A 20,659-nucleotide genomic window follows, 5' to 3' on the forward strand; every position below is an offset into this window, starting at 1 on the left:
TTATCCCACACCTCATGGGGCGGTGAATCCAAGTCGCTCCTGAAAATATTCAATGCAACCACCCAAGCCAAAATCAATTATGGCGCAATTCTATACAGATCCGCAGCCAATGCAACTCTAAAACTGATCGACGCAGTAAGCAACAGTGGATTAAGACTGGCAATAGGAGCATTTCGAAGCAGTCCCATTCTCAGCATTTATAACTTAGCTGGAAAATCCCCACCTACATTGAAAAGAACAGAATTATTCATAAAATATATAGCAAGACTATCCAAACTCAACAAAGATAAAAATAGTGACGTAAATGACGAAATAACCAAGCTAACCAACGAAAATGCGGCAACCCCAATTAAAATTATACACAGAGAAATCAATAACACCCCCCCCCCCCCATGGGATTACTCCTATGCAATCAATAACGAACTAAATGCCCTCTCTAAACAAAATACATCACCTGAGATATTTAGAAGCCATGTCTACAATATCCTGGACGACTTCAAGGATCACCAAAAAATCTACACCGATGCTTCAAAGGGAAACGAAGGCGTCGGCATTGCCATCGCACTTGAAAATACCAAGACAACATACAAACTCCCAAACGAGTGCTCAATATTTTCAGCCGAAGCCATAGCCATTCTAAAAGCCATTGAAACCATCCAAACTATTAAACACACAAAGTTTTTAATTCTTAGTGACTCCCTAAGCGCCATAAAGAACATCCAAAACAAAAACAACCCAAATGACATCTCAGTCCTCATCCAAAACCAACTCGATGAAGCCAAAACAAATAAAAAACAAATATCAATAATTTGGATCCCCGGACATGCCGGCATCTCAGGAAATGAAATAGCGGATAAATACGCTAAACTTGCCGCAACTAACAAAAACACAACCAAACTAAATATCTCCTCATACGATGACATCAAAAAGACAGTCCAAACACAAATAAGGAAAAAATGGCATATACTCTGGAACGATCAAGACACAAAACTAAACCAGATCAAAAGAACAACATTCAGTTGGGAGAACCATGAATTTAACCGAAAAGAAGAAACCACTATAAATCGACTCAGAATTGGGCACTCCAGATTAACACATGGATACCTCATGGCAAAAGAAGAACCCCCCACATGCGAAGGATGTGGGACCCCGCTCACTATCAAACATATACTAACGGAATGCCAACTATATCAACAGGAACGAATAAACTTCAATATTACAGAAACACTTGATTCACTACTCGGTCCGGATCCCGACCAAAACAGGAAAATACTTAATTTTTTAAAATCAACTAATTTAATAAAACAAATATAATGTAAATGTAAATGTAAATACAATTATGTAACAAAGTATCACAAAAAAAAAAACTGTAACTAATGGCCTAAGATGCCGGGTGTAACAAATAGATCAATAAAAAAAAAAAAAAAAAAATATCATCGATTATGTTGGTGCTGCCAGATGTTCAAACGTGGATCGTCCGTTTCGTGTGATGTTTACGCGAATAAAATTGCAGAATAACTATACCTGAACCACAACCATAATAACGACATATCAGATGAACATGCTATAACCGTGCTTGGTTATATTGTTATATGCGAGTATAATTACACGTTTTGTGGCAAGTAAAAATGCTTCAACCTTGAACTTATACAGTGATTTAAGGTAAAAATTGTGTCTAGATAATGTATTATAGAGCAAAAAGTATATAAAATGCGTTTTACTCTTTAAAAGTAGTTAGACATTAATAATCGAGAAAAACAATAATTAATAATAAATAAAGAAAAAGGTAGATTATTAAAACAAACAAATTATGATTTTCGTTGGTATACGAAATGAAAAAAAATATAGAGATTGTAAATTTTCACTAAATATTAACACAAGTATTTTCTAGACATTATACCTATACATTTCATAACGTTTTTTGTTGTTTATAAACATTTGGAATTTTTTACTTTGACGGATTTTTTTCTATGTACGTATGGTACAATATTGTTTGTGACTTTGTGAGTAAAGAAGCTTCGAAGTGAAAAAATATTAATCGACTGAACTTAGAACATACCCATTGTACCCGTTTGCCATTATAACGTACACATATTGTTATTTAATTTATAAACAATGAAGTTTTTCCAAATATTAAAATTTATTTTATGCTATATTTTATATATTTCATATAGACTGAAGCGCAAATATCATAATGCGTTTATAAAATTTTGGACCCCAAAAATTACCATCTCCTAACGGCGCCCATATTACAACGGCCTTATACGGGAACACGCGGTGGGCCTATGAGATTAAATTACCTACCAGTTAGTAGGTAGGTATAAGTAAACCGCGTCACGGGTTGTTTTTCATTCTCTGCGAAAAAACATTTGGACTGTCATGAAATTGAAAACGCTTCTGTTGTATAAACCCGTCGCTTTCAGCAAGGATATAAATGTAATTTAATGTCACGACGCTACGGAAAGATAGGCTTAACTTTTTCACCCTTCGCGGCATCAAGTAATTATAATATATAATATGTATATATGTATTTATAGACGCCTGCAGACACCATTCTTCCTTTCCATTCATATTTCATTATTATTTTAAGCTTTCACCTCCACCGCTTAAAAACGCATTCATCGACATAATGTTTAAGCCACGGAATATGCCAAGATATCTTAGTCGTCCAATTGTTGTTTTGTTGTTGGTTCTTTTTATCAGTCTTATACACTAATCTATCTCCCATACTTTCCGAGTTTTAAATATACAAATATACAAGAGAAGACATCACACACGCGCGAGTGTGTGTGTGTGTGTGTGTGTGTGTGTGTGTGTGTGTGTGTGTGTGTGTGTGTGTGTGTGTGTGTGTGTGCGTGCGTGCGTGCGTGCGTGCGTGCGTGCGTGCGTGCGTGCGTGCGTGCGTGCGTGCGTGCGTGCGTGTTCATAGAGTGACATTTTTTTACATGTACAGAAGATGCTTTCAACCATACAGAAAACAAATACGACATCACGGTATTATAGATATATCATATACATATGAACAGAATATTTTCATACTGTTTGAACAATAAAAAAATGGATTACGACGCTCTCGCCCAATAATTTATCAAAAACATCGGTGGTTCTCGGTTCTCATTACATATTTATTTATTTTGTTTTTTTGAGCAATTCTAATCTGAAATTTTCTTTCAGATTTCTGTGCGCTGTTTACATTTAAAAATTGATTTTTGGCAAAAAGGTTTTTTTATTTATTTAAAATAAGAAGTATACCTAATTATTGCTTATTATTAATTGTTAGATACACGATAGACATAATATTAATAATAATGGTTGTAATAATAATAATACGATAAGTATTATATAATCTACAAACAAAAATACATAATCCGTGAGATTCTAAACTGAGTAATCTGATAGATGGCTTTAAAAATGTATAAACCCACCGGGCTTTGTTTGTATTGATAAGGGTGACTGAAAACATATCATAATACATTTCTGAATAAAAAAACATAACAGTTTTCTACATCAGATACGTATAACTATAGCTAGGTTATTAAATGTATGTACCAATAAGGAGAATAAAGTATTAATAAATTGATTTAAAAGTATTTTTGTTACACCACATTAAATTTAAATACAATTTTATAGTTATTGTGTGGAAGGAATATACATGGTAGTTTTATAAGGCAGTTTTCGCGGCTCTAGTGAGTTTATTTAATAGGTAATTGCTTATCCTTCTGATTCTTTTAGTTTTGAAGAATGCGTTTATACGTCTGACGATATGTTTCCGTCAAATTAAGGAAAATTTATATTGTGGTAAAACACAAAATTAATGCATATTATTTTGTGACAAAATAAGTCTGTGCGATTATTTTAATGACTAGTGTGGCCATTTCTTTTCTGTGACTGAAAATGTAAGTATATTTTTGATATCATTATATTTTTGCTCACTATATCAAATAACGCATCCATGCAATATGTTCCGCAATTATTTTTATTAAAATTTTAAAGACGAATTAATTTTGATTTTTACTCTGAAATTTCGTCTGATTGGAGTCCCATGATAGGTTCTTGTACACGCATACGAATGGAATTGTTTTCATTAATAAAATAACAACTAATAATATATTGTGTAATATTCATATTGACGGCCATAAGATAATAAGCATGATCATCACTGGAACAGATGTTTCGCATGCATTGTTAGCTATACATTTGTATGTGGTCTAATACCATCCATATTATATGAACATGGCAGCCAAATAATTATTTTATTAAAGTAGCCTAGCCATCGTAATTAAATGATTAAAACTTGTATTTGATTTATGATGATTTTTGGTGTACATAATATAATATATTATTATATATTTTTATTATATTATCGATTATTAATATTTATCAAACTGAAACAGCGTCTTATTATTACTGCAGATCGGTTATAGGTATTTTGTTACCACTTGATTTTGTTGCAAACTAGTAGATCTATACTTCTATTGATTAGTAATCTATTTTTTTAATTTTGTTTAAACTAGAACATTTTTTGAAACTTTAGATATTCATGATGATTTTTGATTTTTTGATTTTTGAATAAAATGAGGTGTTTATATGATAAAAGTGTTTTCATAAAATCATTATCTTCGCTTGATTGGTTGATTCAGCAGCTGTTGCATAAGTCTCACGTTTCTCATTAGCATAAACATTTTATAGTGGTATATTTTATGTCACATTATATTTTAATATGTTAAATTTACTTTTTTGATACAAAGTATTTTGGATATTGATTGTTGTTATATCAATAAGATGGTAATATTACATTATGTTTTTAACATATACATATATATATATATTATATATATATTAACTATTTTGTGATTGCTTATAAATAGACTAATGTCAATTAAATCGAAACATAGCACTAATTTTGTATTATTATACATTTTGAACATTTCTAGATTTTATAATTCAAAAATAGATTCAAATTTTGATTACATTCAGAATTCTAACAAAAATTATTAAATATAATAATAAAAAAAGACAAAACTAATAGTTAGTAAGTTTCGTATTAAAAAAAAAAAAATAATAACGAAGAGAATACGCTCCAAAATATTTTTTTCACAAGAAAAGTAATAATAGTAAAAAAAAGTTTCATTTCCTATGTTCCCATTATCCTTATCTGTAATTCTGTAAACTGTGAATTAAAACACAATATATACATTTTTCTAACGAAAAAATAACCATTAACCATAACCATATAAAATAGTTGCGAAAATTATTTTATAATAGTTTTTTTTTTATTAGCCATTAGTCATGGACTATTATGGCTCAACAATTATTACAATATTAGGGAATTTAATAATATTGTGTGAACTGTACGATGTGATCTGTATGCTTAAGATAAATGAATCTAACCTAACTCTTAATAATTATAATATCTAAGTATTATATTTACAGACATTTTAAATATATTAAAATATTAATTATTTCAATAATTAAAACCTCTACAAACTTTGTATTATTTTCAGAAATTTATGTAATATAATTATAATTCTTAAATACTTCTTTAATTTATCGGACTAATTAATTTACATTATACAATTATATTATACATTTTATATATTTTAACTATAATTAACTATGACATTTACCACAAATTATACTTTTTTTTATAATTCATAAAGTTATAAGTTATATAATTATATTTGATATTGTAAATAAAACAACATAGTATTATATGAAAGGTATTTATATGAACATTTTTTAACTCAAAAAATTAAAAACGTTTTTCATTCTAAAATCATATAAATGATTTAATTTTGTATAAATATTGTTTTAGCATAATAATATAAGTACTGAAATTAATAATAACTGTTATAAAGAAAGCTAAATTTAATATTAATTTTCAGAGCGAGAAAAAACATTATTTTTTTTTGCATTTATTTGCATTAATATATATAACAGTATATTATATTCAAATACATTTTTAATAAATTATCTGCATAATGTAGCTCTTTGAAATAATATCGGAAATATTACATAAAATCAATATTTATGTATGATATTTTCTAAAATTACCTTATCGTTATCACATTTTCCAACCAATAGTTATCTCTAAAAATATACATAACTCATCTCAAAGTTCAAAAATTACTTTCCCGTTTTCAAACTAGTGTAAAAATGTTTGACGCATTTCTTATTTACATTAGGTACTACAAAACTAAAAAAAAATTTATTCAACAAAAAACCACCACTTAACAACAATTTTATTAATTTTCAAAGTAAGCCAACATGCTCGACATTTGTACAAAATTAAAATTTTTAGTATCAAATGAATTCAATTCAATAATTAAAATAAAATAAATTGGTTTTTCCGGTTGTTTGAAATTAAAGTTTGTTTTAACTAAAATGTAGGTGCCTACCTATGTTAGATTAAGTTGCATGATATTTATTTTTTTATATCCATATCGATTATTTGCGACTACAGACAAATAAACAATCATTGTGGATTGCCATATTATTATTTGATGTGACATAACTTCGCTACCGTCGGCGGGCAATGAAAAACGACAAAGAGTTGGAAATGATATAATAATATTAGTATATAGTGCGAAACACTATCGAAAGGCATATTATGAACCGTATTCAATATTCATATTTTTACAATACTTGACAATTTACATAAATATTGGATACAAACTCATACAAACTTTATTAATCATTTTCTGATACTCCAATATATGAAATAGTAATATCGATACGGGAGTAATCTTTTAATCAGCTAAGTTTTTCCTATAACCGTGTTTTTTTTTTATGACAATTTAAATTAGTGAAATTGCTTACAGTAATTTGTGTATTTACCAGCTATATAGTAAAAATAGCTCCAATTTGGCCAATGAAACACATGGGCTTAAACATCAGATACGTTTACACAGAATACCAAAGTAATTGTGTAATTTAATTGTTTTTTATAATTATAAAAATATATCAGTCTGAAATTCTGAATGTTACACGTGTAATTTTCATTATTCATTTAATTTTATTTCACCGAATTCATTATAAATAATTTTATTTAAAAAAAAATGATCAACAATAATAATTTAAAAAAGTGGGTAAGTCGTGGATGTCGCTCTGCTGTACAGTATAGGTTACAAATGGGTTACTGTAATGGATGAAATTAAATTTGAATCCAATGATATTATAATATCATTGTATACGAACAGCGATTCTGAACGGAGACAGTTTATCTATTTAGGATATATTATAGATTATTAAAGATTTTTAAATCTTTGATTAAAAAAAATTTTTTTATGAATTTCTAGCTTAAAATAATTTTCGAATTTTCGTGATTTTTACGTATGTTGTCAAAATTAAAATTTGAATGCTTGTAAAAAAAATTGTAACTATGTATATCATTTATTTTTCAACTGCTATTGTAAAAATATTTTAGGAGCTTTGTATTAAAATTTCAAATCTTAGATATCAAAGGAAAATTTTTTATGAATTTCTAGCATAAAATAATTTACGAATCTTCGTGATTTTTATGTATGTTGTCAATATTTATAGAAAAAAAACTAAAACAGTTGAAAAATTAAAACGTCAATAAACAGCTCAAAACAAATATAAATATTTTGAAAATCGTATCAAATATATAAAATGCCTATATAAACATTCAGTGAAAATTTCAAGTATCTGCGGTCTTTTTTTTTAGAGTTACGCCAAAATAAGAAAATTTTACCATGTCTAGGTAAGAATAATGTAAGTAAAAAACAAATTTCAAGTTTTTACGAATGTTTATAATCAAATTATAACAAAAATACTCTCAAAATTAAAATGTCTATAAATAGCTCAAAAATGACTAACATTTTCCGAACTTTAAACCCTAAGAAACAAAATCTAAAATACAACAAAAAAAGATGTCTTATTATTTTTCATTTGAAACAATTTTTCTGGTAGAAAACGTCGTCCGTAATTATTTAATATTATAAAATCATGAAATCGTACGTTTTTTATCTTTTAACCACTTTGATTTCGAGTACCATTTCAAAAATCGAAAAATGACCTTTCTAAAGTACCAGCTCAAGAACATTACCTTTCAGGAAAGATGCTTGGTACTTTTGAGCAAGTTTAGAGGGAGAAAAAGTGTTTACAGATTGAAAAATAAAAATAAAATAAATAAAAAATAATTACAATATACTTACAAATGCATAACATTTAAAATACCAAAGTTGTAAATCCTATAAACACTCTTCAAATTTAATTTTCGGTGAAAAATAATAGTTTAAAGATATTATTTCCCTGGCTAATTTTAGTTATCATCATACTAAAAACACCATATTAATTTATCATACATACTGTCAGTTAAGGATACATAAAAAAGGTCTTGTCAAATTAAAGTTAATTTAAGGTCTCAATTCATTTAAGCAGCAAAAATACAACAGACGTAGGAGATCTTCAGAACAGACTACATATCTACTATAACCAAAAACCATACTTTTGCGTAATAAACTTATACATATAATGAAAGTAATAATGTAACATTTTTTACACCCTATATTATATGTCATACACTTAACACACTATATAATATGATTGACCAATACAAAATATACACACTCAACACTTTTCTACCCGTACACAGTATTACTTATTATTAAAAAAACACACAACAGTGAGTTCGACAGTAACCATCAAGAGGGAGCGAACTCACCTATATACAAGGTATAACAGATATAGAACTGACTTTTGGACTAACTTTTTTTCACATTAATATTGTTTTTTTTTTGTTGTTGTTGTTCATTAAGTGAACCTAGCACTAAACGTATAAAACAAATTTTTATGTTTTATTTTTTAGAACTGAAAAAAAAATTAATTTAATAAAAAAATGTTGGATAATTTCAAAATAGCCTATTTGTTAATCTGATTATAAAAACAATTTTGATGGTAAAAATATTTATCTAAGTCAAGTAATTTATTTTTTAGAATTTATTTTTAAAATTCAAAATTTTTTGGTTAAATTAATTTGGAACGTAATAACTTTTCAAAAAATAATATGATCTTTGAGAATTTGCTGACACGAGTATATTTCATAAATTATTTATTTATCATAAAATATTAAAAAAATTTGTCATATTTTTTTTTAGTGAAGTCTTTCTGTTACATCCTGTATAATATACTTATTGACAGCCATCTCCATGTTCAGTAAAGTGTTATTTTTGGTATAATATTCATTATAGATCTATAATATAAATATGTCTTATTGTTGATAAAATTACTTTATACACAGCTAGTGTCCTAACCCCCAGCTACGGAAAACTTATCCATAAGGAATAGAAAACCTTTTCTGGATAACTAATATCATAAAAAGGTTCCACCAACTACGTTTCAATCGTATAGAGATGGCGCCTCTAACATGGTGAGGGATTCCCTACAAAGAATAAAAATTAGCGAGTTACCAAATGGTAATATACTAATATCAGTCATTAGAGGTGAAAACAATAATATAGTCATAGTGGTCGTGCAGAAGTCTCACCCATAACATATATTTTATTATTATCTTAAGTTGATGTGCATACAATACCTTGAATTCGTGGGTCTTGGGGTCCATGTCGAGTAGTGAATAGTCGGCAATCCGGTCGCCGTTTGCATCGATATTGACGTCACCCGTGATGCCGGTAAAAGTCTTGTTCCACATAGCCTTGACAATGGCTGTCCCGTCAGACTGATTACCACCCTTGGCCAACGTCTCGTTGAGTGCCAGCCCATACAACAACACGGCGTCATAGAATGCCGTCACAAATGTGGAAACAGCCTCGTTGCCAAACGTGAAATTATATTTTTCTTCGGCCACGCGTTTTACCTGAAAACGATGATAATATATTGTTTCGTTTTTTATTTTTCAATATATATTTTATTTCCTGCTAAATTCCAATAATATAATTATATAATTTTGACATACATCATATTATATACCTAAGTATTAAATCGATAGGTTTGCTTCAACACCTCATCGAGTATCGATGCGAATTTATTTCGTATTAAAATAAAAAGTACGTCTTATTGGTGGACAAGCAAGATCTATAGACTAACACCACAATAGCGTATTAACATCTAATATTATACTACACTATGATAGTGCAAAACAGGAAAGTGGTAAAAATGTGCATTGAGTAGGTCGTACATAAACTTTTCGTCGTCGTATTATAAAATGAAAGACACGCGTCTTCTCGAAATGCTACTCGTATATTACTCATGTGAAACTTCAAAAAGTATGAGATTATTGTAGTAATATTATGTTATCAATCAATTTAATATAGCAGGATTTTGAACGTAGTATTGTATTCACAGAATTTAAATACAGTAGGGTCTCGATAATCCGAACGAGGTTGGGGAAAGGGATCGTTCGGATTAGCGATTTCCGGACAAGTCCGGATTACCTATGGCTTAAAAAAAAACATAAATTGTATTGTAATTTAAGATATGAAATTTTATTTTTATTTATATTAATCGTGTAAAAGCTCGTAATTTCAAAAGACAATGAATAAATAAAAATATTAATATAATTATGAACTTTAATATTTAAAATATCGATTTTTTATTTTGTTCATTGATTCCATTATGGATTGGTATGCCTTGTCTCACATAATTGAAAAATTTTATTAGCGGAAAATATTATTTATAAATACATATATATCTGCATATTATGGCGATAAGATAATTCTCAAGCCCGTTCGGATTACCGCGTCTTTCGGATTAGCTTGTGTTCGGATTATCGAGACCCTTACTGTACGCATATTTCAAACTTCATACTTTATCATTGTTGAGGTACATCGTTTTCAAATTCTAAACCAATCGTTTCGGGCAGCTGGAAAGCTGAGAATCAATTTATATTATGTATTTGATATAGTTATTTTTTTATTCATTCGTTTCTTGCCCAAGCGAACCCTCTACGTCGTTTATACAACACTGTATTGCTTTCATAATAATTACAAAAAAAAAAAAAAAAAACATTTATTCATAGTCATCTTTCTGTTTACGTATAACCTATGTAGGTAATCAGTTGTCGAGTTAAATAAATTGAATAGAATATTATGTCAAAAATGAATAATAATAATAATATGTTGAACATGTACAATGTGGAGAATACTAAATGGCTTCTTTGAATAGAGTCTGTATAGTCTACATTTACCCTAAATACTGCGCACACAGAATAAATCTAAACCAAATGAAATCACAAAATGTAAAGATCTCGAAGTACTTGCAATTAACATGGCTTGTCGGACGGAAATCCCTGAGAGTTATGCTGTATATCAACCACTAACTATGGGCAAGTACTTACAACTTCCTATGAATGACCTTTTCTTTTCATCTTTTAAAAATGCATTTTCAAAAATAACAACCATTTCCCACTAACGCATTGGTGTACAAATTAACGGTTATTATTTCTCTTTGATTCCCGCAATGCAGATAGATTTTTCTGGTTTTATCAATGTAAATAACATTTCATAATAACGTTATAATAATATAATATTATATAATTTAATTATGCACGTAATCATATTATATTATTACACATATTAATAGTTGTGCTAAATACAGGTACGTATTATACAATTATTCAATAAATATATAATCATACATTGTATTATATAACTAAACGAATAAAAAAAATAAGTATATATATATGCCACAGTTGAATAAAATGCCAGTAAAAAAAAATATTGATTTTTGCTGTTGCATATATTTTGTATAACTTGTCATAGACAACTTTATACAAAGGTTAGTTCAAATTGTATGAGTGTGTCCCTTCTACATCATAAATTCTAGATCAGTAAAAATCTACAAAGAATAATCTAACTGTGTCCAAAGTGTAATTATAAAATATATTATTAAGTAGGAGTATAGAATAAGAAGAATCATTCCGTTTACGTTCAACCTAAAATGCGAGTAAGTACCTACACAGGAACTCAATAAAACGAAATTATAAAGAATGAATGTCGAAAAATAAATAAAACTACAGCTAAACACATTCAACACCAAAATTTTCGCATAAAATGCGAACTCAAGAGCATGTGTGTATGGACACCGAAGAGATATATTAGGTATACCTATACCGGCTATACCGCTATGTGATAACTACCTAGTTAATTCGGAATAACACATCATGCATCATTGAATGTTGAGCTACAACACGATTGAGCGTAATACTCTTTTTTTACGATACGATCCAGCAAATTTGTCGACGAACCAAATGATATAGAAATACAAAAGAAAACCTACATGATTGAGCATAAAAAACTATTATCAATTTTTCAATTATGAACTCTATTATACAAAAAATATTCATTTAAATACTTTTAATAATTCAAAATATGATAACAATTAAAAGTCTCCAATAAAATTATCATTATATTATTTGGTAAATGGATATCTCACTAAATTTTTTTTAAACATTAATTTCTGTTTTGTCAAATATAGATATTTTATATCATAATATTTGTATTGAACATAAGTTATTTTTCATTTTTTATTCATTTAATAGCGAATCGAATTGTTTTAAGTGACAATATTGAGAAAAATATACATCTTTAATTTATAAATCAGTAACATTATTAATAAGTTGCATAAGTTGCTCAATTCAAAAAAGATACATCTTAATATCAAGAAGAGACTAATAAAAACATATGTATGGAATGTTGCAACATATGGATGTGAAACTTGGGTAATAAATGATACCGAGAAGAAAAAATTAGAAGCGTTCGAAATGTGGTGCTGGAGGCGTATGGAAAGGATAAGTTGGATAGAGCGGAAAACAAATGAAGAAGTACTTAGAACAGTGGGAGAAAAACGTACACTCATAGATGCGATTAGAGGAAGACGTTGGAAAATGGTTGGACATGCCCTGAGACACCCGGAAGAATTGCATAATATAATATTGGAGGGTATGATAGAAGGAAAGAAAACTGCAGGACGTCCGCGGAACTCGTATATAGGACAAATTAAAATCGATGCAAAAGTCAAAACCTTTAAAGAACTCAAAGAAAAAGCAAGGAATCGGTTAGAATGGAGAATTGGAGTTGTAAACCAACCTTAGGGTTGAAAAAAAAAAAAAAACATTATTAATAAAGCTGGACCGGCTCACTTCTGGCGGCTCGTTTAAGTTTGGTACCTACTATAAAAATTATTGGTAAATAATACGTGAAAATAATAAATTACTAAATTTCGGCTATGTGAATGTGACGAAATCACGTAAAATATCCTCTGCTCAATCGGGTCGCTATGTGTAATAATCATGCTTTACTGGAGAGTTGCCATCTCGTAATTTGAATCACACAATAATTTTTTTAATGTTGCAAAATAATATATCATAGAGGTATAGTTGAAAATTTTTTTAAATTGTAATTACTCCGTAAATATTTATATAGGTAATAAATTATTCATTTCATATTTTCACCAATATGGCTTAAAAATTATTTTAGCTTAATTTAAGACAATATTATGACACAATTATTTCATCCCATCCTCTAGAAATGCAAATTGTATTCAACTCACACCATTCTCCACTGAGTTATATTATAATATTATAAATGTATAAAAATGCTCATAATTTAGGCAACAAAATAATAAAAATAATCAAGCATTATATTCTAAAGGAAACTGCCTTAAATAAGGGTTTATCGCAGTAAAAAACGAAAACTATAAAATTTTCGAAATGATTATGAAAAAAAATCTATGCCACTATAAAATTAACAGAAATGTAATTAAGTTTAAAGACTAAGTAACGAATAATAAATTGAACAAAAATACCAAATCTTAGTATAATATTATGATGTGGTGCTACCAGAGTAAATAATTTTTTTTCAGTAATTTTATAACAATCATTTTAAGACTTATATTTTATTAATGTAAATGCATATAAATAACTATTTAATCAAGCACTTGGCGAAGGGAACGCCAAAAACATATACAATTTTTTCAAAAACACAGGCTTAGTAAAACTAATTTAGAAAAATAACCAAATGTAAAATATTCTATAAACTCCCTCTATTGTTAAACATAATGTATCCCCATAGTTTTAAGACCTATTACCACTATTTTGTAATTGTTACAGGCTAATAACCTCATGAGTTCAAGCCTTATTTAAATAAAAAAAAACTATTTAATCCTGAAATTATTCATTTTTGTAATTACGGATATTATTTTTTGATAAATTATTGATGTTAATTATATTTCAATTAAATTTATACCTACATTATCTACATTTTAATTTAATTAATGTTTTTATAATCCCAGGTTGTAGATAAGTTTTTTTTTTTCAAATTACATTTTACCTAAAGATAATGCAGTGATCCAAACTTATTTTTTTCTAAAGATGAACAACCTATTTTTCACAGCAAATCGTTAAAAAATAGATATGTACAAAATAAATAAAATTTAGATGAGTATAGTTATTGAGTTATGTGTGCCATATTAAAATATAAGAAGATGTTATACAGATATCCACATTTAATCTACCATTTATTATACTATGTATAATGTTAATTTATAATGTAAAATAATAAATTAGTATAATTTCCAAATCATAATAGCACCATATTTTTAAACACTTTAACTGTGGGTTATTATGCTTTTTTTCGATTTAAAACCGTCAGCAGAGGGATTATTATACTAACTGTACAGAATTCAATAATTGATATTTTATAACTCATCGTTCTATTTTTTATTAATTTACATTAATTTAAAAAACAAAAATTTGCAGTAATACAAAGTGGTTCTCATTTTAAATATAATATAATTTATGTTTAAACCATACTACCGCATAGAATATACTTTTAAAATTGCATAAAGATGTTTATTTATTTAATTATAGAATGTGGTGTTGGAGATATCTAAAAGTTTAAAAAACAGCGTCTAAATAAATTTAATCTTAAGAAAACAAAAATAGATGCGAACATGCCTAATTAATCACTCTTTGTATGTTATAATTTATAATAATTTTCGAATTATTATGAATATTTTGATATTTCGGATGAAATATACGACCATCGTTTTGGGTCACATAAGTCATTTTACAAAATAAAACGCCCGTCTGACCTAACGCACATGACCTAACAGAGCCACCACACCGAATTGTTGCGATAAGGTAAACTGATCGATTTATTGCCGACCCAAATATACAGATAAATTAAAAACTGTGTTTTTTGAACGAAAAACAAAAATAACGCAAAAAATTCATTGTGTATCAGATTATATAATGTATGTGGAATAAAAATTGAAATTATCATTTTTGTCCTCATTGCTTTTTTTTTTACTTACCTCGACGGAAAAGTTGCGATACGCTTCATTGTCGGGTTCACGTGCCGTCACCGTTAGCAGTGCGCTGTACGCCTTTTTCGCACGCTCGTTCCGTTCCGCTGTGTCGTTGCTCACGTACCACGGTGTTAAAGATCCATTGTTCAGACTAGGGAAAAGGTAACAAAAATTTAAAAATTTAAAATAATAAACAAATAAATAAATAAATATTAAAAAAATAACAAATGTTTTACACAAAAGTACGCCGCGGAGATGGTCTCTTGGCTTTTACACTGAGTGATAAAAATGCCATTATTGAAGTGCCTTAACACGAGACTATTAGCAGCCAGACGCACATCCGCGACAACTACAAACCATTACGATCACTCTTAATATAACGATATGACATATATACAATAAAAATTACGTTTATATAAATAAATGTATATCAATGAATGGTGATGTAGGAGACGAGGACCAGCTGCCTGTAATCCGTCGCACTCTCGCTCTCGCCTCGCCTTCGTCCTCTCGACGAGACAATTTTTGCAACGACTTCTCTCTCACATAACGCAATATTACACTGTATACAGTACAACAAGACTATAATAATATAGTAATATATATATGTAAAATATTATATACCTAATGCGTTCATATTTTCGCTGTATAGTATCATATTATAATATTGTACATCAATCTCAACTTCAAATATGTCAAACGTAAATTATTAATTATACCATTGTCACAAAGTTGACTTCTATAATCATATTATCGTTTTTTTTTGTTTTTCAGAAAAACACCGTGCAATATACATATAACTGAATTTCAGTTATGATATTATTATTTTAAAATAAAATCTCGTTATTTGTACAAACGTAATATTACCTATAGAGTATTTTACGTCGAAAAAATTTTACAAATTTGATAGTAGGAACTTAGGAATGGAAAACCGAAATGAGCATTGTTTATTTTCTAAGAATTATATTTTAAGCTTAAATCATAAACAACTGAATTGATGGCTGATTAAATTTCATTTAAGGAAATGTGAAGAAATAAAAGGTTCATCGAAAGACCAATATCATAGTCCATCATAGACCCAAGTTATATTGAACTATAATATATTTGTCCCCGAATACTCGTATACACAAAACATACATATATTATTAAATTGAAACGGAAAAAAGAAGCTTTGAAATTGCATTAAATACTTTGGGGAAAACTCATGGGATATTCATTTTAGGGTGGTAATGCAAGCTGCTTTGTAGTAATACGATAAAGCCTCTTTCGTATTTCCAATAGTGTAACGTATATGACGTGTGAAATATCAATACGAAACTCCCGATAAAAAATAAAATAAAAAATGAAAATCCTGTAAATGTCAGTTTAAATAACTCCACGAATGATATATTTTTATAACGTGTTTAAAAGTACCTTTTTAACTATTTAAAAAGTACCTCGCCTAGAGGATTTTAATCAAGCAAGTTAATTTTCATGAAATGTGTATTTATTACATATTACTATATTGAATTGTAAAAAAATTAAGTCTTTTGTTACCTACCTACCTTTTTTGAATATATTAATATTAAACATGGTTTTTTTAATGCTAAGACATTAAGTATCTAACAAAATTAAATATTATTAATTTAACCGAGCTTTTTTAATATGTTATTCATTTAATAGACAATATATTATAAAAATATAATTAATTAGTTAGATACACGACTGCGAGTTGATTTTGAGAACAATTTTATACAGAGTACGATTATCCGAAAAGGTTAAACGATATCATCTATAATAATATGCATTTTATAATATTTTGAATTAATGAGACTTTTATATTAAAATTGAATAGAATTAAAAATAATTGGCTTGGGAGACCAACCAAGAGTTATGACTTCATAAAAATAATATCCAATTAAGTATTTAATCACCATAATATTTATGACATTCAACTTATATACAGTATACATACTTATTAGCAAAGCCTTGAAAGCTAGCTTAAGATATTTGACAATTATTGAAACTCAAATTTAAATATCTATCCAATTTTTGAAGTTTTTCAAACATACCTAATATGTATATTGTATATTATAAGAGTACTACTCTATTACCTACTGTTTAAGATAAATTGTTAATGTTTTAACTAATAGTTTTATTGCCTTAATATACTCGATAAATTTGGCATTTATTTTGTCAGTCTATTTTGAACTATTATTATATAGATAATGAAGTGACGAAAGTTATACGAATTGACAAAGCTGCTTGCGCTTTATATCATAATGTAATAACGGGAAACGAATGTTACAGGAAATTATCTTTACAAATACAGAAACACACAGATACATAATGTTAATAAAAAAAAAATTTAAGAATTTTCATTTCGTTTGTGCCACCAAATTATCTTAATTGGAATAGTCTACGTATTAGCAATCGCATAATAAAAATAAAAATAGACTGCGGGCTTGAGTTTTAATGAGATTTTAATGGGATTTTCATTATTCACATTTTCGCTAATATATCTGTAAGCAGGACGTCCTATAATAATATAATACACATCCGCATAAATTATTGTTTCACCGTGTTTTTAAATCCCTGACTGACGCATGACGGTCAAGTTAAAATGTAGGTCCAAATTATTTCACTCTTTTCGTTTTCTTTTTGCCCCTGTAATCCGATGGACCCGCTGTCACGTGTTCAAAAGAATAAAAATAAAACATTGGAGCGAGAAAGAAAAGGGAGCAAAAAAAAAAAAAAATAGTGAGAAAGGTTTCGCACCATCTACATCCTTAATACAAATATCGTATTCGTTTCAAAAGACTTAACTAACCCCGCAACAATTTAATGGAGGCTTTTTCTTATATGTAATACAATATAAGTAAATAATAATTTTATTTTTTTATTTTTAGTATATCCTAATGTTATTTCTATTACAATTTACAATTAATTTAACCTTGATGATTAGTATAAAAAAAGTAACAATTAAAAATGTAGGTTTGTAATCTAAATATGAGTATATCAAATTGTTCATAAAATTATTTGAACACTAAAAATCTGAGAAAACTGTAAAAGACACTTTGAGACAGTTAATATTAAACTGTTTGTGGAAATAATTATGCATGAACATATTTTTAACGATTAAGTAAAAATATTAAAGTACTTGAATATTTATTTTGTAGTTTAATATTAGAAAAACTAAACGCATTATGAATTATTGCTTAAACTTAAGAAATTTGGTCTATGCAATTTTTTTTCATATGACCAATGTGGATGTAATGTTGAACATTTGCTCTACAATTTTACCAATGATTTACATAATAATTAAATCAATGTTAAAAAATTAAAATTATACTAATTTAAACATATACATCAGTTAATAGCAGGTTTTTCGCTGTATCTTGGATAAGTTTATTATTTTATTTTATTTAATTCAATAATAATATTCATCCTTGCTTATCAAAATCCAAAAAAACCATTTCTATTCCATATTGTCCTTCAAAAAATATTTTTTCCCTTGTGTTCATCTTCCATTTTGAGATCGTTGATACACACACTTTACGAGTTACAAACTTAAATTAAACTTTTACTACAGACTAATAAATAAAATAAATTTATTAAACACTCAGATATCACCCTTTTTAACAGTGAACCTATGCATTTTTTATCATGTTGTAAGTCACTCTCTGAATATTTAAATAACAAATTTTTAATCTATGACTAAGAAATTTAAAAATCTGTTTCAACATAACATATTACACAAAATGAATTTCTTTAATAATTGTCTCACAAAGAATAAACGATTAAGTTTACTACAGCGTTGAAAATGTAATTTTATTTATAAATTTATGAATGCCAACTCAAAAACTGAAACATTTACAACAAAACTTATGAAAAACATTCCTTTCGTTTATGGGTATCTTCTTCTTCTAACCAACCGACGGTTAAAGAACATTTACGTATTTCTCATGATATAACCATAAATGAAGATTGTTAAAATAAATAGTTAATGAGTATTAAATGATATTTTGCTCATATTTAAACAAAAATGAACTAATTTTATTCTAACCGAGCCAATATTTATAGTGATTAGATTATTTTTTAAGTACAATCAAAGCGTCATTTTCAATCTAATCAAAATTTTTATTTTTAAGAACAAAATAGGTTAAGTCATAATGGAGTATGAGTGTGACATGCAAATAAGAATAATAAAAAAAAGAACCGAAACAAGGATTAAAGGGTAATGCGTAAGCGGGAAAGTTTGCTCTCGTAAGAGCATTGTCACCGATAAAATATTCCTGAATGTATTATATAGTTTAAAATTATCACGATCATATTGTATTATCCTTGACAAAGATGCTGAAGTGGCTATGTAAAACTCCAAATATGATTTAATAAAAAACTCAGAATACTCACTATAGACGTAATTTCCTTCAAGAGAAACGTGCTTACAGTAATATAGACGATCCTACGATAGGATATTTATTCCTCAAACATAAAATACCATTCATCACACAAATATAATGCCCATATATTATGATATAATAATTATTATTACATCATATTATGTTTAGATTGGATTTGCTAACTGAATATCATCAAAATAGATGGCACGAACCGTTACTCGAATGCACCACCTATTCTTATTCGCAGATTTCGTAAATCACCATCCATGTCAATGCATGTGTTACGCACTCAATGAAATGTTTAAAATATGGGTTAAATTTAAAAAGTAAAAACGTTTAGATTTTCGTCTATGTAAAATTGTGTGTTTTTAAATTTTTTGAATCTTGAAGATATAACGTTTTTTATATATAGATAAACCAAAAATAATTAATCATAATTATTATGTTTAAGCTATCCAACACTAATGTACAATGTGAAACTTTTACAGGCTAGTGACCTCTGCTGTCAAAGCTTTTACTCTTAATAAAAAAAAATAACAATAATAATTATGTTTGTTGTATATTATGTATCTAATTCCTATTTTTTTTTCTATATTTTAATTTAAATCATAAAACCTCTCAACATAAATATTATGAATAAAATCAAATATGAATTCGATAATTTCATTATCTATATATTTTTATCGAGCATAATAGTTGCTTAATAATGCTTATGGCTCACTGTTTTTAATGTCTTTATAAGTGTTACAAAAACTATTATTAAAAAGTTCATTACCTTTGTAACTCAAAGATTTTTCATACTTAGTAAATTTAATTTTTTTTGTATTAAAATTGTAATTTTTCCTTGCTTCATTAATTAGTTTAAGAAGAAAAAAATATATTTTCGGGAAAACTTTCGCTTGTACAATAGAGTTTATCTTAAAGGGGCCTCCATGTTCAAAATAAATCACAACCCTTTTCTGAGTATTATGCTAAATAAGAAACTAAATAGC

At 27.6% G+C, this 20,659-nt stretch overlaps 1 protein-coding gene across 2 annotated transcripts in view; it reads right to left on the reverse strand.

The window, feature by feature from the left end:
• The window catches only part of LOC107162117 (atrial natriuretic peptide receptor 1-like), a 298,392-nt gene that overhangs the window by 168,137 nt on the left and 109,596 nt on the right, over positions 1-20,659 (reverse strand). For both annotated transcript variants that reach the window (XM_089229378.1, XM_089229379.1), the window contains exons 5-6: positions 15,292-15,436; positions 9,557-9,835 (exon numbers count right to left, since the gene is read on the reverse strand). In XM_089229378.1, coding sequence (XP_089085504.1) covers positions 9,557-9,835; positions 15,292-15,436 — 424 coding nt within the window. The remainder of the gene's footprint in view (positions 1-9,556; positions 9,836-15,291; positions 15,437-20,659) is intronic.

This window comes from Diuraphis noxia, unplaced genomic scaffold (genome assembly GCF_037042655.1).
Source record: "Diuraphis noxia isolate RWA-SAM2 unplaced genomic scaffold, SU_Dnox_SAM2 contig0005, whole genome shotgun sequence".
Lineage (NCBI taxonomy): Eukaryota > Metazoa > Arthropoda > Insecta > Hemiptera > Aphididae > Diuraphis > Diuraphis noxia.